This window comes from Colletotrichum gloeosporioides, assembly GCF_011800055.1.
Source record: "Colletotrichum gloeosporioides strain Lc1 chromosome Unknown consensus_48, whole genome shotgun sequence".
Lineage (NCBI taxonomy): Eukaryota > Fungi > Ascomycota > Sordariomycetes > Glomerellales > Glomerellaceae > Colletotrichum > Colletotrichum gloeosporioides.
In genome coordinates, this window is record NW_025544693.1 from 324839 (window position 1) to 350216 (window position 25378).

Here is a 25378-nt window from a genome sequence, read left to right on the forward strand (position 1 = left end):
GCTGCAGACAGACCAACATGCCTTTGGCACAGATCTTCTCAGCAAATGAAAGATCGCTGCTCAGAAATCGGACACGCCGTGTCATCGGTAGCAGCAACCGACACTGATCACAGATCCGAAAAACCGCTCGCCGGTCCACAACACCAATCTAGGTGCTTCACATTCGACAAGCACCTGACTCTTTGGCCAAGGGCTTGCCGTGACAAACCTGAAGACCTCGTATGGTACGGCGTCGATGCTGGGCCCCCATCACAGGATTCGAAACATCGCCCCCGACGTGGAATGTGGCCTGTCGCCTGCGACGTTGGTCTTCAGCTAGCACCAGGCTATGAGCACAGCAATGGGCAAGCGCTGCGCGGCAACGCGGCAACCCATCGCGACTAGCCATGCCTCGCTATCCGAGCGCTCTGGCCTGTGGTTCTCGTTCGTTGTCAGAGAGAAGTCTGCGATAGAGACATCTGTCGACAATCAACTCAATTGCAAGCAGACCAACATGCCCTCCAAACAAGTTCAACAAGGGCCTCCTTGCAACGTGTGCCCATTCAATTTCGGGATGCACGAGAGGTGTCTGCCGGTTGCAATCAACATGGAGGACTTGAGCGATGTGACAACCAAGACAGAAACGATGGACAATGGTTTCACGTTGCAATGAACGAATCCATAGGGGGTTTTGCGCTCTGGCGCGGAAAAGACAAACGCCTGCCGGAGCGGTTTCCTACCCTACCGACGGTTGCACAACAACACAAGTGGCCAGCTTGCTGCAGAGGAATTGCAGAAACTTGGATTGCTCATTGACGATCGCATTCAACAGACGCAGTCGGAGGAGGTTAACCGACATCCTCATCATCTTGGCGAGCCATGCAAAAGCTAATCGCCGACCCCATCGTGGCAGCTTGGCCTCATCTCGGAAGAGTACTCGGACGAGAGAACACTTACTGCTCGCAAACCCGCATCAGGCTTGACGAAGGATTCGCTTTGCTGACCCCCGGGCTAATAAACGCTGTCAACTCTCAGAGTGTTGCGTAGGCCCCCTCCAGATGGGAAATGGCAGTGGAGACCCCCATGATTGGGGTCATTTTCTCGCGCCGATTTACTGTTGCGCCGACAAGGGAACCCTCTGGAAGCAACGTCTTGAATTTTGGTTCGCCGGGATCTGGTGGTGAGATTGACGGTGCGAGGAGCAACCTGAATGGTGTTTCAATGCTAGAACCCTGGAGCCTCTGGGGTCACACCGTGGAACGACGAAATGACCGAGCAGAAAGAGAAAGACCTGAATCGGCCGAACGATAAGGATCGCACGGCACACAGCGTCGTCATTGCAGACGAGAGCGGGAGGGGGAAAGACGCATCGCCTGGTGGATTGTTTCTGTTGATGTCCTCCCGCACCGTTGTTGGCGTTGATTCAGGTTTTCCTTTTTCTTCTGCTGGATGTTCTGGATTTTTTGACCTGGTACGCTGCAGGATCCAATATTAGAACGTTTAGACCGGACGATGGCATCAGCGCCAGCTAATGTCGGGCTAGAACATCTGCTTCGCCTCTTGGCTGCAAAGTTTTCCATCCGTCGACGGATAGCAAGCCGCATCGGCGCCATGGCGGGAGGGCAGAGCGCTGGCTTGACTGTTGGACTGTCTTGTTCGACTTCACAGTGTGGTCCGGGACAACCCAAAAGAATGGAAACGACGTGGAAGACAATGTAAATCCCTGATTGTGCGGGCAATGATTGGCAGGCGCATTTCCCACGACAACGGCGACGGCCCCCCAACAGCAGCCACTTTGCGCCCACGTCCCGGAGGACTCCATCCAGACAGAGGCAATCAGCAGTGCAGCATCGACTTGGGCTCTTGGCAATGGCGGCAAAGACGATTTGATTTGACTGACTCTGCGCGTCTCTGCTCTCGAGCGAGTGAGTTCGGATGAGTTGTTTTCGGACGACATGGGCGCTGCTGTTCCTGCAGGGTGCTAGCAGGGATTGCGGGGGCGATCCTCAGGGGCGCTCCAGGAACGAACCAGTGGGAGGTGCAGCCACCGCCCAGGGTCAACAAGCGCAGCTCAGTGCCGTCCCACCGAGAAGGTTTGCGCAGCCAATCACGGCGCCACAGACCCATTTTTGGACACGATCCTGAGGTGCCGTGGCCCGTCGCCCGGCTTTCACAGCTTTTTCTGGGCCTGGACACCGGGACGCCGACAGACACAAGCACACACAACAGGCACCATCCTCAGGCCTCATCTCCTTGCCTAGGTTCTCTCACTCAGTGTCTCTGGCATCTGCTGCCCGTCGGTGTCTCCCCCAAGGCATGGACAAGGCAGCTGCCGCGCAGGCGACCAACGGGACCTCGCAGGCACAGATGCAGGTGCAGGCACAGGCAACAGGCACAGGCTCAGCTGGGCTCAGGCACAGACAGCCCAGAGGGACGTGGACAGTGGGCACGCCATCCAAAGTCGACCCAACCCAGCGCTGGCAAAATTTCCGCCGCCAGCCCATGCTCTGTCCGCGCTTATGTGCTTGTGCTTATTGTCGTGGATGGGAGATGGCGGATGGGGGTGGAAGTGGGTGGTTTCCTAGCCTGCCCTGGGTGGTGGTGTTGGTGGTGGGTGGTGGGTGGGTGGTAGCCGTCCAGTACCTGCAGTCACGTCGTCCAGGCCGCTTCGATAAAAGGAGAAATACCTCGCCTGCCCCCTCCCACACGCCTTACACGGTTTTTGCTTCCTCACCGTTGTTGCTCTCTTTACCATCGCGTCCGGTGCCCACACTCTCTTGACATCTGCTCTTCGTCATCGTGCCTTCTTTGCACATCACTCTCTTTTCAAACATATCTATCGACAAGACAGCATCGTCACGTCAATTCCTTGACACTGCATTCCTCGCCTGCACGCACAACTCTCAATTCGGTGGAGAATCACTCTTGGTCATACATCGACTTATACCAGCACTTGAATCATCAGCGACTCTTCGTCTTCATCCTCCAAATCATTCAAAATGCGTTTCACCAGCATCTTCGCCCTCATGGCCGCGTCTGTCGCCGTCGCCCAGACCTCCGCCGACGAGACGACCACTACCATGACCGCCACCACCACCAAGACCGTCACCATCACCAAGTGCAACCCGACAAACACCGCCTGCCCCCTGTACACCCCGACCACGACGATCCTGCCCACCATTAACTCGACCCCCAGCGTCGTCATTCCCTCCACTACCTCTACCTCCACCTCCACCTCCTCGAGCCGCTTCTACGCTGCCTCCAACTCTACCACCTACGGCCCGACCGCCACTGCTCCCTGGACCACCAAGTCTTCCGTTACTGCCATCAAGACGTCGGCCGATTCTGGCGTCGCTCCTTCCTCCGGCGCCCCCGCTACCACCTCCGCCCCCGCCAGCGCTGGTAACGGTCTTTTCGTCCAGAGCGGTCTGCTGGCTGCTGTTGTCGGCCTTGCTGCCATCGCTCTCAACTAAGCGTCTCGCCACACTCATCCAACTTCACATGAGTACCGAAACTTTTTGACTCCTTTGTCACCTTTACTTAATTCGATTCTACCGATACCACCATTTATTCTACGGGGATAGGCTGATTGGAGAACCTTTTAAATCTTAACAACTACTATGGTGTTATATCTATCGGAGAGCGTTTTTGGAGCCTTGGCTACCGGATGGCCTTCACTTCTGGCCGTAGACTTATTGTTTGGGCAGTAGGACGGATTGGAGGAGAGTTTATACCTAGTCGGAGTTGCCCGCATACATACCCCTATATGGTGCACATACTCTTTATTTGAATGACACGATCATGAGATGACCTCACTCTGGATGCTTCACTGCCACTGGCATGCGATTCGTTTGTGAATGACACACAATGGCCGCTTCAATACATGATCTCCATCGAGGAACTTGGACGACTCAGATCTGCTATGGACGTTTCACAAGCACCTCACTCGAATCTGCCTTGCCCCGAATTCCTCTCAACAAAGCCAATGTGTCTGACCTACATCTCGCCTGACAGCACATCAGCAATAGTGCGCCTGCACCTTTGAAATGAAGTATGCCTGCTTTATATAAGATGATTCAGCTTGAGGGAAATGGCAAGTAAGGAGGCATGCTGTCTTGTATGGAAGAGAGCCAAGACAGCATTAGCCTGATGTAACACAACTCCTGCCCACCGTTGGGACTTGAAAACGGCGGCCTCGACCAATGGCGTCTTTCCAAAAGGCCTCTTTGGTTCGATGGCTGCTTCCACGCACTGATTCGCCCACGTGGTTGCCTTACTAAAGGAACGGGCCGCTGGTTAGGTCTCGTCAACAAAGACATTCAACGTCGCCTCCCCATTCTACAGATCCGTCATCTTTCTCTCTAACATTGACCTCTCACAGAAACTTCTTGCTACAGTAGGACATGGCTGGACTTCATGTTGTTCAACCTGGAATTCTGCACCGAACAAGGATGCCACAACGCCGCCTCGGGTCCCGACGGTTATGCGCCAATCGAGCATCATCAACACGCACGATCCCGGCAGCTTGCATCCCTGCATCGATCGCTTCGATTGGCACCGAATAGCAGTTGACGCTTCGCCTACGCTGCGCTGCGCCCATCGACCTCCTGCACAGGTCAAACTTCAAAAGACGAGAGCACTCAAGCACAGGAATGAATTAATCTACGCGGTGTACAGTACCCAAATCCGAGACCTTTTCCCTTCCCCATTCCAGCTCTATCCGGCGCGTTGAACCCCGCGAAACAAAGTGACCCCTCCAAGGCAAAGAACTCCAAACCCGCTGCGCCTATTACAGATTATGCTTGGGGCCGCGTCGATATGAAATGCAGACGCAGGCTTCGGTTCCCTTCCGAACTGCGTGGGTCTGTTGCTTGCCGACCTGTCGCATCAACTTGAAACCATTTCCTTGCCTCGACGGCAGTCCTGATGAAGATTGTATTGAGGACTGCCAGCGTGGCGATGCCGCCGGTCAGTGGGTGAGACGCGGGGATCACTCGAGTCTGTGGCCACGAGGGGCATAGCCAAATGACGGCTTCGCGTTCGCTCTGTCCCAACCACTGCTCCACGCCGTCCTCCTTTTTTATGCGTTGCGCGCCGATCTTTCAGCAATTCCCCTGCGCACAACGGTCGCATAGCGTCTTGTCCGCCGGTATACGCTCCTCACAACCGCATACCGCCTTGTGATCACATTGCTTCATCGACATATTATTTGTTTGTGGCTTGGCGTGGGAGCAGGTACTGCTATTGGAAGGAGAGTCGATCATGATTTCGGTGGTGGCGTTCGTCGGATCTTCTTTCTCAACATAAACCTTGAACAAGGCTAGGACGACTTCTTTCGCGCGGTCCGGTCGTTTGAATAGCGTTCACGGCTCGGCCCGCTGAAACTGTTCTGACGGAGAAACCGGGGCTGCCAAGTTTCGAGAAGGGACGACGCAGACAGAGGGCGCCCAAGTTGGACGGGTGTACGGTGGGCTTTGCTGGTAGCACGACAAGCAAGGTTTCTTGAGGTTGGGCAGGTCCGGTTTTCGAAGGGGGTCTTCTTCGCACGAGGTGTCGGTAACGGTTCAGTCTTTCGATTGTCAGCTCCATCGTTCCAGAAGGGATGGGACTCATACGCTTATATACGTTTTGCCTGCCAGCACCACACACACAGCCATCCTCTCGCGCTTGCGCACAAACGCACACAAGCTCACTTACATCTGACAATCGACCCGCGTCCGTATGCGGGCTACGAGACGCGGAGGAGCCATGCAGGGTGGCACCGAACCTACATAACCTGCTTCGTCGAATCCCGCCCTCGTCGCCTCTCAAATTTTCTGTCCTGCCGGGGCTGTGGCAGTGCGCCCCTTGCCTGGGCCAACCGGATTTTGCCTATTGTGCAGTTTGTCCTTACACTGACCCAATACTGCAGGATGATACGTTTGATGCTAAATCATCATCCGGTCTGCGTGTTGTTTCCTTCTCGTCTGGTCTTTAGTTTCCTAAAGTCATCCTTCTTCGGGACCGGCCTCCTCCTCCGGCAGGAAAGACTTTGAGCACCCTGTTGGCCAGGATGGTGCGAGGTCTGACTTGGCAACACGGCAAGCTTACGGGTTCAGGACTAGGACCTGACTCTTGATGCCGTCCGCTTTGCAGAACATGGCCGATTCACCCCTCTCACCCCTCTCTCTCCTCTCCTGCTTCACCAACGCGCCTGGACCAACTCGCTTCGACATTGCTCCGTCGCACTGAATCAAGAAGGTTCACTGTCATCTTCATGCTCTCCCCCACGTATTGCAACCTATATCACCAGTCCATGTTGAGCATCTGACAATTGCCAACCTCCTCGACAACACAGGACCAGACCAAAGTATGGCCTGTTCTGGCGCAATATCGTCTCGAAATTTTTGATGAGGTGCATTAGTGGATCAGGAAACGGGTACCTGACCGAACCATTCCCACTCCGGTGCGCAGCGTGTGGAAACCCTGCCATATCCGACGTGATATGGCCGGGGGACGGTTTGCAGATTTGAGAACGAGTCCGTTTGTGTCGACAAGGGCTTGTTGAATCTCGACTCCTTTTCACCTGCAGTACGCGAGGTCAATCCGCCCTCGGGGCGGCGCCAACAAAACCGCTCAACAGCAAACCGGGCGACCGGCTTGGACTATCCGGCGAAGCTACATTCACTTGCATTCAACAGCTGTGCGTTACGGGACTGAGACAGGTCGTTGGGTTTGTTTTCTACCGACCAATGGCTTGACAGAATAAGAAACCCGAGGAGAATCTGACAGAAACCAGATCCGGGGACGCGCGATTAGGCTGAGGATGTTGTGCAGATGGAGTCCTTCTGTACGGCCGAAAGAGACGGTGGAATGACATGCTGAACGACTTGCGCGGCACCCCGGCTTTCTGGGGCAAACCAGTCCACTCTTCCAGAAAAGACTTTCCCGCTTGAGGCTATCCCTGAGGGCCGGTGCCTAGGCCTACTGTTCCTTCGACCTTGCCGGGGTCAGGGGTCAGCTGTCAGTTTTCAACTTCGAGCGCCGGACACACTGCATCAGCATGCTTGAACTTTGCATTTGTGTGGGATTTGCCGGGTGAGCCATTACCACCTTCTCGCACACTCGGCGCTCGTTGTCATGATTTCTTCTTCTACCGAATTACTTTGAACGGAAAACGCATCGGCTGCATCGTGCGTCACGGAACATCTTCCCGTCCACACGAGGCTCCCGTCGCTGCCGTCGGCAGCCCCCACCAAGGAACCATGTCACCGGGATCCTTCCTGAGCCAGTCGACACGGCCCGGGGAGCTTGGTGGGATGTCCCGCGGAGGAGGGCCATTGGCTGGACACAATCTCGCATGCCCGTCACCTGCCTTGTGCATCCTGTGTGCTGTGCATTTCCCTCGCTTGCGAACATCCGGGACAGAGGGGTGGCCCATGAGCCCGCGAAGATGGGGATCTTCGAGATCACCTTCTGCCGCTTGACAAGTCAAATTTCACAAGCCGTCAGCAACGTTTCCTCCTTCTGCCGGAGCCAGGTCCGGCGTCCGATGCCTGCATTCGTTGTGAGTCTCGGTCATTTCTCTTCTGGCCTTTTTGCAGCTATGATGGGCAAAGGTTTTGCCGCGGCACGCGAGGTATTTCTCGTTGAGGCGGGGGTAGGAGGGCTTTTGTTTGGCCCCCCCTCTCCCCGGACGTGAAACGAAACGGGGGCTTCCTGGCTCCATGTGCAGTCTTTTTGAGAGCTGTGCGGGAAAACAACGTGGCAGCACCCGAATGCGCCGCCGTCAACTGTGAGATGCGACGAGCATTCAGCTGTGCCGTGTACTGCCATGTGGCCCTCTGGGATTCTCTAGTCTGCTTGTGCCCATAGGTTGTGGGCGTTTTCTCCTTCTGGATGCATGCGCCGAGGTATGCAAAAAAAATACAGCGGCACTGCGCGGGTGGTTTTGAAACGTAAGAAAGGCGGGCCCGCGTTCCCCGGGAGGGGCATTAGCATTGTAAGATTTAGGAAAATGCCCGTTTTGGGACTTTTGGAGACTGGGCCGGCATCGTGAGATGTTTGGTTCGGCATGCAGTATTTATTGTGTCCGACGTTTTGGGAGGTCGCTCAGGGGTGGGTGGATGAGAGACGTTCATTTTGAGGGGTTGGCAAGGTGCAAGGGGGTTTGCATGGCTCACGATTTCGCTTGTTGGTGGCTCTGATGAGGCTTGGATATTGTAGGAAGGGCTTGGGGCCAGCTCTGGCTTCTCGTACTCAAGTGCAGTTTTGCTGAAGCAACCTGTGCGTGCTTAGCATCTCGTGTGAATAGTGCAGAAACTTGGCAAGTGCGTCTAATGTTCTCCATGCTCAACAAGACGCCCAGACCGATTCAACTGCATGAGATAAATATGACATCAATGGTGACCGTTAAATCAAAGTTTTCTGTCAACGAACAAAAATGAACTCGCGGAAGTGTATCTTCCATAAACATTAAGCGGTAGGTTCCCGCAAGGTGTATACCTACGTCATATATGTAAGTTGGAAATCTCTCGTTGTTGATATGAGAGGTTGCGTATTCCTTCAAGATACGCTCGCGACGTGGACGACAGAAGATGACGGGATTTGTGTGGATGACTCCGTGGTTTTGCGTGGCCCTGCGACTCTTCTCTGCAGGCCATTCGGTTCATGTGCCATCCATTCGGTGATGTTACTGTGGCAACCCTCATGATAGGCATTAGATTGGTCTGGCAAGCGATTCGAGCGGTCATGTTTTGGAAAAAGCAGCAACAATTTACCTTAATGATATATCATAACATGCTCCGAGCAAGAAGAATAAGGCTTCGAATACGTCTTAGAATACATCTGAAGCAACGAGGGAAGCTGACGAGAATAACTTACCGAAGGTTTCTTCGTCGGAGGATTTTGGCTTAGCACGTGCTGTGAGGTAGGAAGTATGTTGATGGAGCGATCAGGTATTATTGTACAAGGACACGATCCTGCTTAGGCAATCTCAAGTAATAACAGGAGTCTTTAAATACATTGTATCAAAGCTTGTGCAATGATATTTTGTCTCCTTCTAGGGTTTGCTTATAAATTCGTCTTGCACGGCCATCTCTTGTGCAAAACATGATGCGAATAATGCGTTCATAGTCTGTTCTCAAGCCTTGGAAACATACAGACGTTTGTATGATAAATGGATATATACAGGACGACGGAGAAGAAGAACAGCACGGCTGCTTGAATACGCTGGTATAGCATTCGGTTCGCGACGTGGTAACTTTCAAGGATGGTCCTTGTGAGAAATATATTCTTCCTGTGAAAGAAGGAATCACGACGCGCTCAATGTTGCTGGTGGTTGGAGATGAAGCTCACCACTGTGAAGAGATTTTAGTCTTTCATATTGGAAGGTTTATCCCCAGTCGTGTCCACTGTCGGGGGCTGGGCTGCGTCGACACATACTGGTTGGCGCTCGAGAGTATCCCAGTCTTGTTACTTGCGCGGTATAAATCAGGCGCGCTCAACCCATCTCTGCACATAAGGCAGCAATTACAACAAGTCGCCATGATATTGCCAACGCGTCGTATGGCATCTTGGACATGACAAGTCGAGAAACTACCATTAGTCAAGGAATCAATGAAGGAAAGAGTAGCCTGAGTCGAAACTGATTCTAAAACTAGGCGCGATGAACAAAGGATAATTTGGAATCGGTTGCGATGACCAGAGACGGGCAATGGAGTCGTTGCAAATTGATAAGTTCGGCGCGAAATGGAACCGCTTGTAGTTAGGAAAGAGGGTTATATGGCTCACCGGTCTGCCTCGCGTCTCCCCGAAGACCATTCTCGGCTTTGCCATGGTTTTGGAATCAAGTCCTGGAACTTACTGGCCTTTCGCTTGTGGCGTATTTGAGTGGATGATACTACGAACAACGATGATGGGACAATCTCTAACTCTCCCTCTGGTAGTGCCGCCAGTCGTGACGTCGCAAAGCTTGTTTCGGGTTGCAAGTTGAGAATCAGATTTCATGGCACAACCTTCCCACAAGTACCATGATCTTGTGTCGTGGTCTTGTTGAGGCTGCTGTGGTAAGATATTTATGGGGGGAGGCCACGAGTGATACGGATGCCTGGGGCTGCTCCTGGAAGCAGCGAAGCGGCGAGAATACGGATAAATAAGTTCTCCCAAACACTCCCGTGAGCGCTGTCCAAAGCTCGGCGCCCTAGGCCTCTCTCAAGTGAATTCTGACTTCTCGGTACTTAAGAGCATCGCTGGCCGGCCTCAGTAATCGATTAACCCCAAGAATGATGTGCTCTCGGGAGTTTTGACTAATGCTTTTCAGCGTGAAAACTCACTTGAGCATGAAAAAAACAAATACTATTATGTTAGGGTCGTTTGAGAGGGCCCCTGCTTTTCTCGCAAATGACGTTGCGTGTCCGGTTTGCTCTCTCTCGTTTCCATCGTATTCACAGGTTGATTTGGGTGTATCACACCTCGACACATGGACAACTCACACAATAGATTGCTGCCAATGTCTGAGAAAACACGTCCCAGGAGTTCTTCAAAATACAATCCCTGGTTCCAACAAAATGAATGGGAGAACGCTTTCATTGTTGTTGAGAAGGCTGCGCTGATGCTGCGGGCTCTGCTATAATATGTAAACTCTGACACGACATCCCGAACACAGGGAGTTGATATCTACCCGCATTTGAAGAGACTTAGATGCTCTTCAACCCAAATTGGTGAACTTGGTTTTAAACTGCTGAAACCCATTACCGAGAGACCCCAGGATGAACAAATCAGCAGGTTCCCAAACCAACGAGACACCCAGTGGCCATCGCACCCTTCCTTTCCGTCTTTATCAGGTTGTGTTCATTCGAGGGCTATGATGTCACCTCGAAGCCTAGTATATGCAAGTGAACGAAGGACGGCGCTCAAGTACGAGGTGAGTTTGTTCATTGCGAATACAAGGTGCCGCCGTCGTGAATCTACATCTTGAACTAGTTCTCAAGAACCCAGGAGAACCAGAGAACAATCATCAATCGACATACGGCCACCCTGCGTTGAATCATCTTAGCACATCAACGATTCCGTGGGAATACTACCACGACTCCAGAATGCCGGAACATGACGCAGAGAGCAGACCTTTTCCCGTCCTTCTGTCCTCTAGGCCATGTCATCGTGCCAACGCTATGGAAGCGGTGCAGCGTCACAAAAGCAGGGGCCATCTAAACGCAAGAGGCCTTTTCGAGCCAGATTTTGCTACTTAAGAAACTGACGGCGGTCTTATCAACATTCTAAACCCAAAGGAAAATCGAGCCTCTTGGAAGGTTCGTTGGATAACCTAAGCGGGAAAGATTCATTAGATCTTTGATCAAGCTGAAACCTGAAATGGCTGGAAAGAGCTCCCTGAGAAGAATGAGACTCATTCTGTCACCGTTCATCGCAGGTTTTTGATTATTTCATAGTAATAGGAGTCGAATAATGATAGAGAGACTAAGATGAATCTGTGTTTGTGGAGATTCATCGAGACCACCCACCATGGCCCTCTACCCGAGAAACCTCTTGAGGAAAACATGAGGCGAGTGTTACATCGTACTTATTGTCTTTCGACTGCAATGGAGACTAGAACCTGAGACTTTATAGAAGGTCAACCCGTCAACTTGGGGAATCTATAGGAAAAGCCAAGTCCAGGTTTTTGATGCTGCTTGTGTTCATCAACAGCGCCGCCGCGCCGTTCCGTGCACATCTGCAGAAGGCTATACGGGCTATAAGAATGCGACGAAATGCATGTCCACTCCAAAGGGCAATTGAACAGATCGAGGCAAAAGTCGTGCTCTATGCGTCTGCGATTGTGGCGTACGCGCACCCAGACATTACATTCTTGGTGCCTTAGAAACCTTTACCCCTGGGAGGCTTCCCCAAGAGGACATGTTTCAGAGCACTCCTCATCATCGCCATTGCTTCTAACGTATTCACATCTTATTCTTTAGATAGGAGACAATGACTGTCTATGATTTCCGTGGTGAATTAGTTACCAATTCCATTCTTGGCCGAGGAAATGACTTCTTGTTCAGCAACAACTCGTGTTGTCATTGCGCAAGATTCTTGGCCTTTCTCGAATCAGGTAGTGCAGCACGAGACATTTATACCTGCTGAGCCAATGTGTAGACGAAAGTTCCTGAGTGTTCAATCGCGACACGCAGACGTGGTGTGGTGTCTGGAGGTCTGTCCATATCTGGGGGCTATTGCCAACATCTCACAACCACCAAGCTTCAGCTTAGAATCCAGGTTGATGCATTAGGAATTACGAGTTAGAGGGGATATTATCAAACCACAGCAGTAATAAACGCTCGCTCAGACAAGATACCACCCAAAGTCACCCTCAAACACTTTCCTCGTCGACAGATAACCTCCGACCCTCACCTCTCGCCCCGGCCTTAGACGTGCCATACATCTCGATATCATCGTTCATCCTACTCCTCGCCGGCGAGGAGCCCCACGTGGATGATTCTCCGCCGCCGCCAGTAGCTTCGCTGAAGGCGGCCGTCGTGGCCACTGATCTCTTTGTCACGGCGCTCGCCCCGCTGGCCGACTCGTGCGGTCCCGGCGTTGCGCTGGCGCCGCTGCCGGGGAAGAAGAAGCGCCACCACATGCGGAAGGTGGGCATGCACAGCGGCAGGTTGCCCACGAGCATGGCTGTGGAGACCTCGCGGACGCACCAGAGGAACCAGATTGGGGCGGTCTGATTTGTGAAGACGCTCACCTTCGTCAGGATTGCAGCCAGCATCTGGTGTTCGTTAGAGAGCCAAATCAGAGAGATAGCGGTTAGTAATTGGGAGCTTACGACGAAGATTCCCAAGCTGAATAGGCAGACGAGCAATATCTTTCTGTTGAAGAGCAAATGGTAAGTCAAGCCGAGCTACTAGGTGGGGGAGGGAGAAGTGCTTACTTTCCGATCTTCATGTTCAACCTGCTGATCAAAACGACGGGAATGATCAGCAGGATGAGATCCGTGGAGAGGTTCAATGACAACTGCAGGCTATTGTAGTGAAGCCAAGTCAAGCATTCCACTTGTTGCAGGACACATCGTTAGAACAACCCGACATCTGGGAACCGAACCATGGCCACAACTTACTGTTATCCGGCTCCAATACGAGGTATCCCGAGAACGGCCGGCACCATCCTCCGTACAAAGCGACGATGACTGCGACGTATGCCAAGGCAACATACGCCGAAACAAGCACCCACATCCTGCGATGATGACAGAAGAGACTGTGTGTCCCCGGGGTCAATGTCAGCCATCCTGATACATGAAAAAATCCGAACGGACAGGAGGAGCCCACGTACGTCAAGCGGTGGTATAATAGCAGAATGCAGCATTTGTTGCCCCAAAGAGTCGTCTGCATGGACGTCTCTGCGAGGATGTTGAGAATTCCGAGCTTGCGGCCCACGACAAAGTTATCCTCGGCAGTGATGTTGTCAAGGTCGACTTCCGATACGATCTCGAAGTATAGGAATAGCGCGACGATTGCTGTTGTGTATGTGATCTAACACATTTCAATGTCAGCTGGGGGTTTTGTCACTCAGGAGAAAAATGATTAGAGGGCACACAGGGAACGTACGCTGAGGAGGAGCATCAAGATATCATCTGGCGGGATTTCCTTGATAAATTTGCGCTTTCTTACAATATACTGCGATGTGCTTTTCGTCCAAGGTCAGTTCATCGTCGAATTGAGACCAGATAGTGAGGTCGGACGAACAATCGGATGACAACCGCCGTCATGGCTAAGCAGTACCATACCCAGCACTCCGCCGTCATCTCCACCGGGTTTCCCATATTCGTGACAGGATGCAGCCACGCCGAGCCAAACCGAACCGTTCTTCGTATACCCGATTCGATGTTGGCGTCGATGCCGTTGACCCCGAGATCTACCATTGATGTTCGTTGAGAGCGTTCATCGGAAGTTGCGACTCTGAAATTCGACTGCGGCGATGCGCCTTCGTCGGCATGAGAGGGGTTCATAGAATTATAAGACTCGATAGGAACTTGAGCTGGCCGCCGACTAGTTCTAGGCTCGGCAGGTCCCTGGCCGCTTCCGGCAGGCTGCCCGCCGAGTGCCAGGCAAGCCAGAACGACTCGAGGGATGGACGGGCACTTGCCCCCAACGACACAAAGGCCTGTAAGCCCGGATCGCAACCTAGAAGCCACCCGCGCAATGCCATGCTGTCGTTTTGGAGGGGATGCCAAAGCTGGAGCTATCTGTGTCCAAACAGTTGCGTGTGGGCGCGAGACAAACGGCGACGAAGGGAGGCCCGGCGGCTCGGTCGAGGCTGATCATCTCCAACTTTGCGCCGGAAACAGCCAACGCCCATATCGACATGGCTTTGAGGCGTAGCACTAGCTACTCATGGGATAGCTCTCGGGAACTGACTTTCGCCTCTTTCCTCTCTTCTCTGACTCTTGGGGTGCCCTCGTGCACAACATGCTCGCAAGACAAGGGATATCATCGAATACCGACCCGATGGCCGTTTACCCAGGAGGGTGGTAGAGACAAATAAACCGCCGAAAGCAGGCGCAGTTTTGCTTCCAGCCTCACTTTCGGAGTTGACGCCGCCTCCACGAAACAGTAATCACAAATAAGGCCTGGAACACAGACGGAGAGGTAATTGCCCGTTACTCCGTCTTCTTCTAATTGTTGCCTGTCTGGGTATATTCGATAAGCCTCACAGCTAAGGCCTGCTGGTTCCACGTCTGCACTCTCAGAGGTGGAAAGGGCGAATGATAGGACACCAACGCAACAACAGCAGCGACCCGTTTACAGGTTATTGCTTGCTTCCTTGTGCGAGAGGTATGCCGCGTTGACCGGGTGGAACTCGGACACACGAGGTTATTTCTCGATGAACTGCGGCTGTGATGGATGAAGTCAAAGCCTTGCTCCCCGCAGCTTCCCGCTCTGCAGCCGCTGGCACATTCCGCGCGGGGGCCATGCAGCCAAAAAGGGCGGCACCGGTTGCAAAGTCGACGCAGAGCGGGAGCACCAATTAGTGGGCAATTAGGGTAATCACAGCGCACGCCCGGTTCAGCGTGGGACTTCTTCTCTTGGAACCCATTGCAGCTGGCAGTAATAGGTGTAGTCGGCCGCGATGTGATTCGTTCGCATATCCTGCAGGTGAGATTGGATCGAGGGCATAGGAAAGCCAACTGGAACGGCGGAGACGGGATTGGTGTGTTGAAGTTGGCAGATCATCCTGAACGAATGCCTGTGGGGGAACGGTGCCAAGGACGTCCTTCCTACAGGCCAGGTGACGGCGAATCGGCTGTCTTGCACAGATGACCAGGCCTCAAGCAGGGTGGTGGGCATCTCGTTCTTCAATGCCGAGTCGCAATGTTGGGACCTTGAACCCGCTTAAGATTGCCGCATCGTTATCCAACCAGCCTTTGGCGCGCGACCCGTTTGCCTGCGAACAGCGTGAGGAAGCGTCGACAGAAGACATTCGGAGCTTTCTTACCTGAGGGAGTTTGGGTGACGACGACAAGGCTCGGAGGAAATAGTAGCCGTGGGCGACTAGGTAGGTATTTGATTATGGTTAAGTGGGTTCGACCTAGAGATGGATGGACGCTCTTGTTTGACAAGTTGAGCGGAATTTCGACAGCCGCGCTAAAACGATCTGTCTGTACCGTCTTCATTGTTGCTTCTCTTGCGTTTCCGCGGTTCCATGCCTTGAGGTCGGCGTTCGGATATGTTCGCCGACAAAGATCGACATTGTTTGTCTGCTGCCATGCCGAAGATGACGTCTGGAAGTTGACCTGGTGGATGCAAATGACGGAGGTGAACAGCAGGGAATGTCGGCCATGTCCTAAAAATGGTATAATTCATGCCGCGGGACGCAACCTTCAGGAGTCCAGAGATGCGAGGTTGAGACAAGGTTGACTGTCGAAATGCAGCTGCAGAGGTAATGACATAATTCTCAATCTTCAAATGGCCTGGCTGAAGACGTGATGAAGTTCGGACCACTTGCAGCGGGTGCAGTAAGCTTTCAGCGCAGGCTTGATTGACCTCGAGGGTCGAGACGTGCAGGCACCGCAGTACGTACCGATTCGGGTTGGACAGACCGACAGGCAACCTAGCAGGGGGCTCTGGGCCCCCCGCCTTGAGCATCGAACCCCCACGAGTGTCGCACGCACGTGAAGGAGCCCTGCGGTTTTGTTCTAGAACTGCGTTACCTAAGGAAATGCCTGGGGGGGTTGGTCCGCGGAAGAAGTCGGGCGCAACTGTTGATGACGGGCTTCATCGCATGCGAATGCTTCATTCGGTCTTCACATCTCCCGACTGAACGTTATCTGGAGCCGTCACGAGACACTCATCAGACGCACCCAGATCTGAATGAAAGAATGGCCCGAGAGAGGGGTAATGAGGGCGATCACTGGCATTCGGAGCCCGAGGCCGGTTCCTTGCCAGGTTCCATTGGGAAGGGCTCAGACTGTGGACTCGAACTGTGAGAGTCACGAAAGAACCCGATGTTGGATCTCTAGACAGGCAAGTACCGGTGGCGTTAAATTAATGCGAGCTGGACTGTTGTTACTCTGACTCCATAGCGACGGTTACATCCAGCGTCTGGTCCCCGTTCTCGTACATGGCATGCGGCGGTGCAGTGCCCGATGCCGGCTGGGTACTATTCCCAATCTCCCGCAGCAGCTGTCAGTGTCAAGTCGGATGGCACCCCGACTCGAGGCCAGTGGACATGAATCCGCCGGCCGGGACGGGATGTGGTCGACTGCCCAGCGCCCAGCATGCGGGAGCCACCTTGGGCAGTTGACAGGTCAGCTTTTCGTCTTGGCTTTCCTCTTTTCTCCTGCCGCCGGTAATGTCTGTATTCGCATGTATGTTGTTTTCTGGATATATAGTCCGAACCACACGGGCGGGAGTCTGTTCACACACACGGATAGGCAGGACTCAGCACGCGGCTGGAGACTCACCGGCCTGCAGTTCGCTTGGCGACGAACTTATGTAGCGAGGCACCGGCGCCGTTACCGATAGGGGAGGGGTTCCACTATATTTAATAACTGTTGGCTAGAGTCCTCTGTTGATCGGGGCGCCTGGCCAAAGAAGGGTATCGTGTGAGAAATTTTCCCAGCCGTGATATTTAGCAGCGACTCTCCGCTCTCCTGACGGGGGAGTCGCGGGTTTGACAGAGGCGGGCGATGCTTCGGGCTTCCTCAACGGTTGGTCATCGCAGGCGATTGTTTCCCCGATATTCCCTCCGAGCCGAGGGGCTAAAACGAGAAGCTTTTCGTCCCATGGCGAGGGACGAGAGTGCAGACCGCAGAGGGACCAACCTAGTCAGGGTCTCGTTGAGCACAGACAGGACCCTTCAGTCTCGGATCGACTTGTCGGGGCAGGCAACTTAGTCAGGGCATTTACCACGGAAACCATTGGTGACTATGAAGTGGCTCGCACTCGAGGTCCTGGACTGTGGACATTGGTGTGCAGTTGAAGAGCATCCGGCCAAGTAATTACTCCTGCAGTTGGCCAGGGACATGATACTGAGGTAAGGTACCTAGGCATGCAGAAGGCCCTCCGCGTCTCCAGCGGTGCCTGATCTGATGGAGGCGGGGATTTCCGAACCTGACAGTGCGGGCAGTCAAAGAAAGACCGGACATGAAACCTCGTTAGGCAGTTGTTTCGTCTTCTCAGAATGGAAGCGTCAAATGCGCCCTGCTGCCCTGCCCTGAACGTCGTCCTCCTGTCCTGGTCGGTTTCTGCAACGGTGTGACGGGAGCGCAACACGTACCAGCTGCTTCATTCAATCTTCCACGGGCCATCAGCGTTCACTCATCAACCCAGGCTGTCCTTCTCTCTTCCCATTAAAACCGCGTGTCCGTCGGCAACGGTTGCTGCAGAAAAGAAAAAACATGGCTTCCTTGCTGCGCAGAAAGTGCTGGTCGAGTGCAAGGAAAACCCTTGGCAAGTTCAGTACGCTGGGCACGGTCCAGTTCCTCAAGTTAGCGACCCTCAACACCCTTGATAGTCCCAAAGCTTGGATCCGCCGACATGCGCAAAAAAAATGTGTCCACGGTCTCGCTGACCAGTCATGGCCCTCCAATGCCAGTGCAACTCAACCACCCATCCATCTGCATCTGGGCAGCCCATCCCATCCGCCTCCAGCGTCCATCCTTCTCTGCCCGGGGGTGTGTCCCCCCACCATTATCAGCTGCTCGTCCTCTGCCGCCGGCCGCTGCTCGCCGTCCTTCTGCCAGCCTCTCTCCACCGAGAGAGGCAGCTTTTCTCTGCTGCCACCCTCCCCTTCTCGACTTCATTCACCACCCGTTAACCAATCCGTCTGACGTCTCTGCTACCCAACAATCGAGAGAGATCACGTATCCTCACCAACATCTTTGGCGCGAAGCACTTGCGCTTCTCGCATTTGACATATAGGGCAGACTCCAACTGTCCCCACGCAACTCGAACACGACCCCACGACCACCTGCGCTGTGCATTACCCTTCTTCATGCGCAATCTACCGACAACCTCCGACCAACTGACTTTCCGAGCTACCTCTTCGACTATTGTTATTGATCAACTATCTCGACGATCTGAACCACTGAAAGTGAGCCGAGCGGAGAAAGGCCTACGAAAAGATTTTGGCGCATTGGTATTTTTGGAATTGGTGCTTCGGAACCCGAATTAGCGGCTCGGAAAATCAGTGTCGCCATGATGGACGCCGCATCTTGGAACCAAGATCCGGCCTTGGCGCCATCCCACGATGAAGAGTTTCAGCAGTTTCTGAACATGGGAGGCATGGGCAACTTGGGCGACTCGATGGCCTTCGACTTCAACGACTTCCAGTCCAGAAGTGGCTCCGGCATGATGCACCCGTCCGGCCGTGAACAGCTCGACACACAGATGGGAGGAACCGACGCCAATATGGTCATGAGCAACGCCAATGCCGCCATGCAGTCGCAGCTCATCAACATGACCACTGCAGCTGCGCACCCTGCCATTCCTACGCAACTGATCCCTCCGCCGACTCCCACGGATGCCATTACCGAAATCGATGCTCAGATCCAGTATCTGCAGCAGCAGCGCGTCCAGCAGCAACATCGCCAGATTCACGAGCAGCACGTCTACTACACCAACCAGCATGCGGTTCCCCCAACCCCGCAGAGTCTCGAAATGCCTCCCGCTAGTAATCAATTTTATTCGGATCAGAGCCGAACCCCAATGTTCGACAACCGGTACCAGCGGATGAAGGAGCAGCAAGATGTAAGGTGTTTCCGTTAACCACCCCGAAAGCCGCATCGCTGACTGTTTCAGATGGCCTTTACTCCTTTAGTGTCACCTGCCGTCACGCCGTTAGATCCCCATTTCCAGATGGAAGCTGGTGGCTTTACCATTCCTGGCGCATACTTCAGCCCTCTTACCTCTCCAGCCCTTCATGCGCAAAGTGACCAAGGGCTGTTGTATGACCGCCGCTCGTCTCTGTCGGCGCACAACTCCCCCGCCGAGATGGACGTTGAGACATCGGCAAACGCGCAGCCTGCGGCGATGGATTTGGCCAAGAAAGTTCGGAAGAGCAACGCTAGAGTAAAGGCCAAGTCGAGTGTTCGCCAGTCTCCCATTACAAAGCCTCAGCGGAAGAAGGCTGGCCCGACACCAAAGATGGTATCGCAAGCCCTCACTGAGATGCAGGAAGTGAACGAAGATGGGCTTGATCAGATGCTGCCTTCGACGGCCTTGCCTGCCCCTATGAGCAGCGAAGAATCCGAAAACGCATCAGTATCACCTGAGAACCTGTCCGACATGCCGCCCCCACCACTTCCCCAGAAGGCGTCGAGCAAATCTCCATTCATCCAGCCCCAACCTCAGCCCCAGCCGCACCCCGCGATTCCGGCTCACATCCAAGGAAAGCCCTCGCCCGCCACACCAGCTTCCCTCATGAAGCTTCCCTCTTCCAGCGCGAACAACTCAGCAGCGTCAAATCCTCAAGACCTTGGGCCTTCGGATCATATCGAATCCTTCGAACTTCCCGAGTCCGTCAACTTCAACTCAAGACCCCAGCCTCCACGAATTGATACGGCAACACCGACCCAGTCGCCGTCAGATCCTGGCTCGGCTAGGGCTTCGTCGTTCCAGCCGCTGCCATCTCCCATCTTTGCGAAACCGACTGCCGCTGCTTCAGCGAGCGCAAGCCCGAACCTCGCACCGGGCTCCACGGGTCCCTCGGCGCGCAGGACGCCCCAACTGTTGGCAGGGGGAAGCAAGGGTGGCGGGAAGAGGGGAAGTGTCAGCTCGGTTCACGTCTCTCCTGCTCTGCGACCCAGGATATCACCTAGCATCAAGCCGCTTTTGCCTGGCACGCCCGGCGGAATGTCCGCCGAGGATACAGCCTCCCGCCTTTTGGCTTCCAAGTCAAACTACCAGAACATTCTCGAAGGCAACACTGTTCCTGGCGTCACTTACCCGAGCGAGTTATCGACGAATCTCACATCCAAGCGCACATCCCACAAGATCGCGGAACAGGGCCGGAGAAATCGCATCAACTCGGCCTTGCAGGAGATCGCAACACTCCTTCCTCAGCCGCCAAAGGAGTCGGGCGAAAGCGACAGCGCGGACAAGAAGGAGAAAGACAAGGCGGGAGGCGCGCCGAACAGCAAGGCCAGCACTGTCGAATTGGCGATTGAGTATATCAAACAGCTCAAGCAGGAGGTTGCCGAGGCCAACAAGAGGGCCGAAGAGCTCGAGAAGAAGCTGGAGCGCATGGAGCCGTCAGGAAGCACGGAAGCTGTTGAACAAAAAGAAAGCTCGACAGAGTAATGGGTGCGCATTAAGGGTGGCTTATGGAGCCTTCGGCAGCGGGATATCCCAACAGGCACGATATATACGAGGTAATCTAGGAGCATCGATGGCGGGTTATTTGGATTTGTATAATTGCTAGGTTTATGTGGCCATGTAAACGTTATATACCATGGCGAAAATAGGTGCGAAAGGATTGGCTCATGTTCCAGACCTCGATCTGGGCATAGCACACAGTAGGATTGACACCTTGTGATCATGGACTATGTTCCAGGCGTCACAAAAGTCGTCGCACAAAGTGTGGCTGTATATTGGGTATCACAAATGTAAAAAAGAATAATGATGCATCGTTCCTATTTCCCGTCGCACGTGGATGCGATTTGATTTTTGTCTCTCCCCTCCGACACTGACGTCCGAACCCCAAGACAACCCAGCTTCCGTAAAACGCCGGCGTGACACACGCAATCATTGGCTGTCCCGGTTGTGTTCCAGAACGTCGACGTCGAGCTCCTCCATGACCTCCACGACGAGGTTGAGGCTCTCCATGAGGCCGTTGACGGAGACGCGGAGCATGCGGTTCGTGGTCGCTTTGTAGTTGACGCGGAGAATGGCAGATTCGGAGGAGTTCTCCTCGATGGAAAAGGTGCGTCTGACGAGCGGCGAGAGCTCCTTGTCGACGGCGAGGGCCTTGTGGGCGACGGAGGCCAGGCGCGGGGTAGGGAACGGGACGTCGATAGTTCTGCGGAAATTTGTCTTAGCTTTCTTTTTGTGATTTTCGTCGGCTTTTCTTTTTGTCGCAAATGACACAATGCGCGACACACCTTGCACGGGCTACAATGCGACAAGTGAGAGTCGGGAACTTACAATGAGCATGGGAATTCGGTGTCAATTGCGTTGTCCATGGTTGCGGTTTTTGCGGGAGTGGATTGGGTTAAGTGTGGGTAGGTACAGTGTCGGCGCAAATGTTTGGAGGGGTTCAGGAATGGGGGAAAAAAAAGTTGGTGTTTGGCTGTCGGTCTTTACAAAGTCGTCATTGGAGCTGGCGGCGGCAGCGCAAAAAAAAAGGTGTCCCGCCCACCCGATGATGGCTCACCGCGGGACGGGATGGGATGGGTTGACCGGGACGGGACAGGACAAGACAGGATACACAAGGACGGACAAACTCCTTCTAGATGGCAGCGGACAGCTCAGATCAGAAGAAGACAAGGTGCCCCGCCATTCCACGAGGGTGACACCAGACAGCGCATGCGCACAGGATTGCTGCGTCGACAGGTACTGCGCAAGACAAGAAGCCGTGCAAAGATACCTTGCGGGCAGCTTGCAAGGTGCGGTCGGTTGATGCGGACCTGGGCGACGTGGGGTTGCCTAGGCGCTGGGCTGGCTGCGGCAGCGCAAGACTCAATGCCGCCCCCCCGATAAGCAAGGCTAGACTCAAGACGGCGCGAGGGATCACTGCGAAGGGCACTGAGGGGCAGTGGACATCGATGGATTTGTTTTGATGGGTGTTCAGACTCCTTCGTGGGCGACAGTCAGTGGTTAAACAGCCGTCAAAGAGCTGGTTCGGGTTTAGAGACATGAGCTGGAGGCGGGTGCGGTTGCCTGAGGCGCTGAACCACGTCGAACGATTCGTCAGGAGGCGCGGGTGGTCTGTGCCTCCCCTTGCTGGTTGTCTCGACAACGGCTGGCAGCCCGGCAGCCAGCAACCAAGCTTCTCCGTAACAACAGTCGACCCTTGCTGTTTTGGGCCGGCCCCATATTGACCGCTTCAGCCAAAATAACAGCAAACCATACAAAAACACCTGCATCGGTCGCTCCTTACCTTTGGAATACCTTCCTGTTCACCATCTCGTACTCTCGCCAAAATCTCTTCAATTCTTGCGCTGCCGCAGGAAAGCGCCGCTTTAATCGCCTCTGGGTTGGATTGATTGCACTCTGCCTTCGCTTCATCAGAAATACCTCCCTGGCTTCGCCGCCAACTACAGATCTTGTTGTTGTTGTTATTGTTTCAGACCCGACGATTCCAACATTCCTCACCCGCAGACCAACACACTTCGCTCGCACCCGCACCTCCGTCGCTGCCTTCCCTGGATCGCGCATTACTTTGCATACAAAGAGTAGCCTCGCCTCTGGATAATTTCGGCACCTGCCTTATCCTTTCCGAACCAGGCCCGCTTGCACCTGCATCCAAAAGAAGGTCCCGTCGCAAGAGCAATTGCCTCATCCAAACATCATCAGAGGAGACTGAGAGTCACGAGACCAATGGCCCCTTCTTCTAAGAGCCCAAACATGGGCCAGGTTATTGAGTACATCCCAGGTAAGCTTCCCACCCCTTCTTCGGACCTCAACCGTCCATTCGCATCATCGCCATCATGTCGCATAATTACCCTGCGCGGAGTCGGCATTCAAGATCGTCGCACAGCGACTTGAGCGCAACGCCTTCCAGCACGAGCGCAGCATCGCAGCAGATCCATCCCTACTTTTATTGCGCATACTTCCCGATCTCATTTCTGACTGTACTCTCAGACCGGCTTTACCTGGCTGCGTACATCCACCCTCCCACGGCCGAGACCATCTTCCCCTACGGCGAGCCCGTCCAGACCTCCCCCAGGAAACGATCGCAGAGAGCCGCCGAAGGCCCTACCCCCATTCAGTCTGCCGCCGTCCGCCCTACGCCTTACTACTTCTCCGTCGACGACACCCTCCTGTACAACGCTTTCCACCACGACTTCGGCCCGCTGCACATCGGTCACCTATACCGCTTCGCCCTGCAGTTTCACGATGTGCTCGGTGCCAAGGAGAACAAGGATCGCCCCATCGTCTTCTGGAGCAGAGCTGACCCCAGAAGTGAGTACCAGTCTCAGGGTGCGATGAAAACCGGTCACTAACAGTCGCCCAGGTCGCGCAAACGCCGCTTGCATGCTCGCCTGCTACATGGTTCTCATCCAAAACTGGCCGCCTCACTTGGCTTTGGCCCCCATCGCCCAGGTCGACCCCCCTCTGATGCCCTTCCGTGACGCTGGATACAGTCAGGCCGACTACGGCATCACCGTTCAGGACGTCGTCTACGGCGTGTGGAAGGCCAAGGAGGAGGGCTGCTGCGCCCTGGACAACTTCGACCTTGACGAGTACGAGAAGTTCGAGAGAGTTGAGCACGGAGACTTCAACTGGATCACACCACACTTCCTGGCTTTTGCGTCGCCCCAGCACACCCCCGTCGCCAAGGTCATCGAGGGCACTGAGGAGTGGGATGAGCTCCCCAAGAGCATCGGACAGGTGGATGCCAACAAGGCGCTGCCCCAGCCCTTCAAGAACGTCCTGAAGCACTTCACTGAGCGCAACATTGGCCTTGTTGTCCGCCTCAACTCTCCCCTTTACTCTCCCTCATTCTTCGAGTCCATGGGCATCTCCCACCTGGACATGATCTTCGACGACGGCACCTGCCCGCCTCTCACAACCGTCCGCAAGTTCATCAGGTTAGCGCACGAGACCATCACCGTCAAGAAGAAGGGCATCGCTGTCCACTGCAAGGCCGGTCTGGGCAGGACAGGTTGCCTCATTGGCGCCTACCTCATCTACCGCCACGGCTTCACCGCCAACGAGATCATCGCCTTCATGCGTTTCATGCGCCCCGGCATGGTCGTCGGTCCCCAACAGCACTGGCTGCACATCAACCAGGGTATCTTCCGTGAGTGGTGGATTGAGGAGCGCATCGAGCGCAAGCTCCGCAAGGAGATGGCTGCCAACGCTGCTGTCCCCAGCACCCCCATCCGCGCCATGCAAAAGACTTCCCTTCGCAACGGCCAGGCCTCCACACCTCCCCACCGCAGCACATCAAACAGGACGCCTCTGAGCGAAGTCGACCACGACCGCAATAACATTGGGGCTCAGGAAGACTATCTCCCGGCACCAACACCAGGACAGCCAAGAAAGACCAACAGGGCAGGTGCAGACCGTCATCATCCCTACCAAAGAGCCCCTTCATACCACGCAACCGTCGATGAGGAGGGCGCCATCCACCAGGAGACGGAAGTAATTTCCGTTCACAAGCAGTCTCGCGGCCCCAACGAGTCGGACGAAGAATGGGACATTAGGATGCGCACACACAGGAAGACCTCGCAGTCGCCTACTCGCAGCGAAAAGCGATCAGTCAGCCACTCCGCCGCTACTGTGTACCAGACGTACATCGACAACGATGCCAGCAACGATGCGGAGAACATCGGGACACAACGCGTCAAGAACCTTGGAGACCGCGTTAGCAGCGCATCAGGTGTCCTCACCAAAGTTCGTGGCAGCAAGCGTTCGGGCGATTCACCATTGAGAACCAAGGAAGGAGTACGAAAGACGAGTGGTCGGGTCGGCAGCGTGGGCAGCTCAGCCATGTCCGCGACGGCCGCCTCAACCGCGCGCAAAGTTTCTGGCGCGTAGGAGCGCCAGAGACGTCTCGTTCGTCCAGGACTAAGAGTCACTTCCGAGGACCACTAGGTGCTTGCCGATAGCTTACTAACCACTTATGATGATGATGATCACGACCGGTCCATGTCGATCTGCATGTATTGGCGTTGGGTTCTGGCAACCTTGGAGATTGCGGCAAAGGGGAACTGGTGTTCAATGGGAGGAAATCCAGCGTTGGCTGGAATGATGTC

General features: G+C 54.4%; 5 protein-coding genes across 5 annotated transcripts; 3 read left to right on the forward strand and 2 right to left on the reverse strand.

Annotated features, from left to right (window-relative positions):
• Nucleotides 1-2978: 2978 nt before the first annotated feature.
• On the forward strand, nt 2979-3452 carry GCG54_00004104 (uncharacterized protein; the record flags this gene model as incomplete). Its single annotated transcript, XM_045404159.1, has 1 exon — nt 2979-3452. One exon carries the CDS (start codon nt 2979-2981, stop codon nt 3450-3452), a length of 474 nt encoding a protein of 157 aa, XP_045263994.1.
• Nucleotides 3453-12322: 8870 nt separating this feature from the next.
• Nucleotides 12323-13963, reverse strand: GCG54_00004105 (uncharacterized protein; the record flags this gene model as incomplete). Its single annotated transcript, XM_045404160.1, has 7 exons — nt 12323-12727; nt 12785-12827; nt 12890-13010; nt 13076-13212; nt 13288-13487; nt 13563-13641; nt 13701-13963. The coding sequence occupies 7 exons, from the start codon at nt 13961-13963 to the stop codon at nt 12323-12325; spliced, it is 1248 nt and encodes a 415-aa protein (XP_045263995.1).
• Nucleotides 13964-18653: 4690 nt separating this feature from the next.
• On the forward strand, nt 18654-20756 carry GCG54_00004106 (Phosphorus acquisition-controlling protein; the record flags this gene model as incomplete). The annotated part of the gene is made up of 2 exons (XM_045404161.1): nt 18654-19205; nt 19257-20756. The coding sequence occupies 2 exons, from the start codon at nt 18654-18656 to the stop codon at nt 20754-20756; spliced, it is 2052 nt and encodes a 683-aa protein (XP_045263996.1).
• A 444-nt stretch (nt 20757-21200) lies between these two features.
• Nucleotides 21201-21637, reverse strand: GCG54_00004107 (uncharacterized protein; the record flags this gene model as incomplete). The annotated part of the gene is made up of 2 exons (XM_045404162.1): nt 21201-21474; nt 21600-21637. The coding sequence occupies 2 exons, from the start codon at nt 21635-21637 to the stop codon at nt 21201-21203; spliced, it is 312 nt and encodes a 103-aa protein (XP_045263997.1).
• Nucleotides 21638-23021: 1384 nt separating this feature from the next.
• GCG54_00004108 (Tyrosine-protein phosphatase cdcA) lies at nt 23022-25160 on the forward strand (the record flags this gene model as incomplete). The annotated part of the gene is made up of 3 exons (XM_045404163.1): nt 23022-23049; nt 23259-23579; nt 23632-25160. The coding sequence occupies 3 exons, from the start codon at nt 23022-23024 to the stop codon at nt 25158-25160; spliced, it is 1878 nt and encodes a 625-aa protein (XP_045263998.1).
• Between the last annotated feature and the right edge of the window lie 218 nt (nt 25161-25378).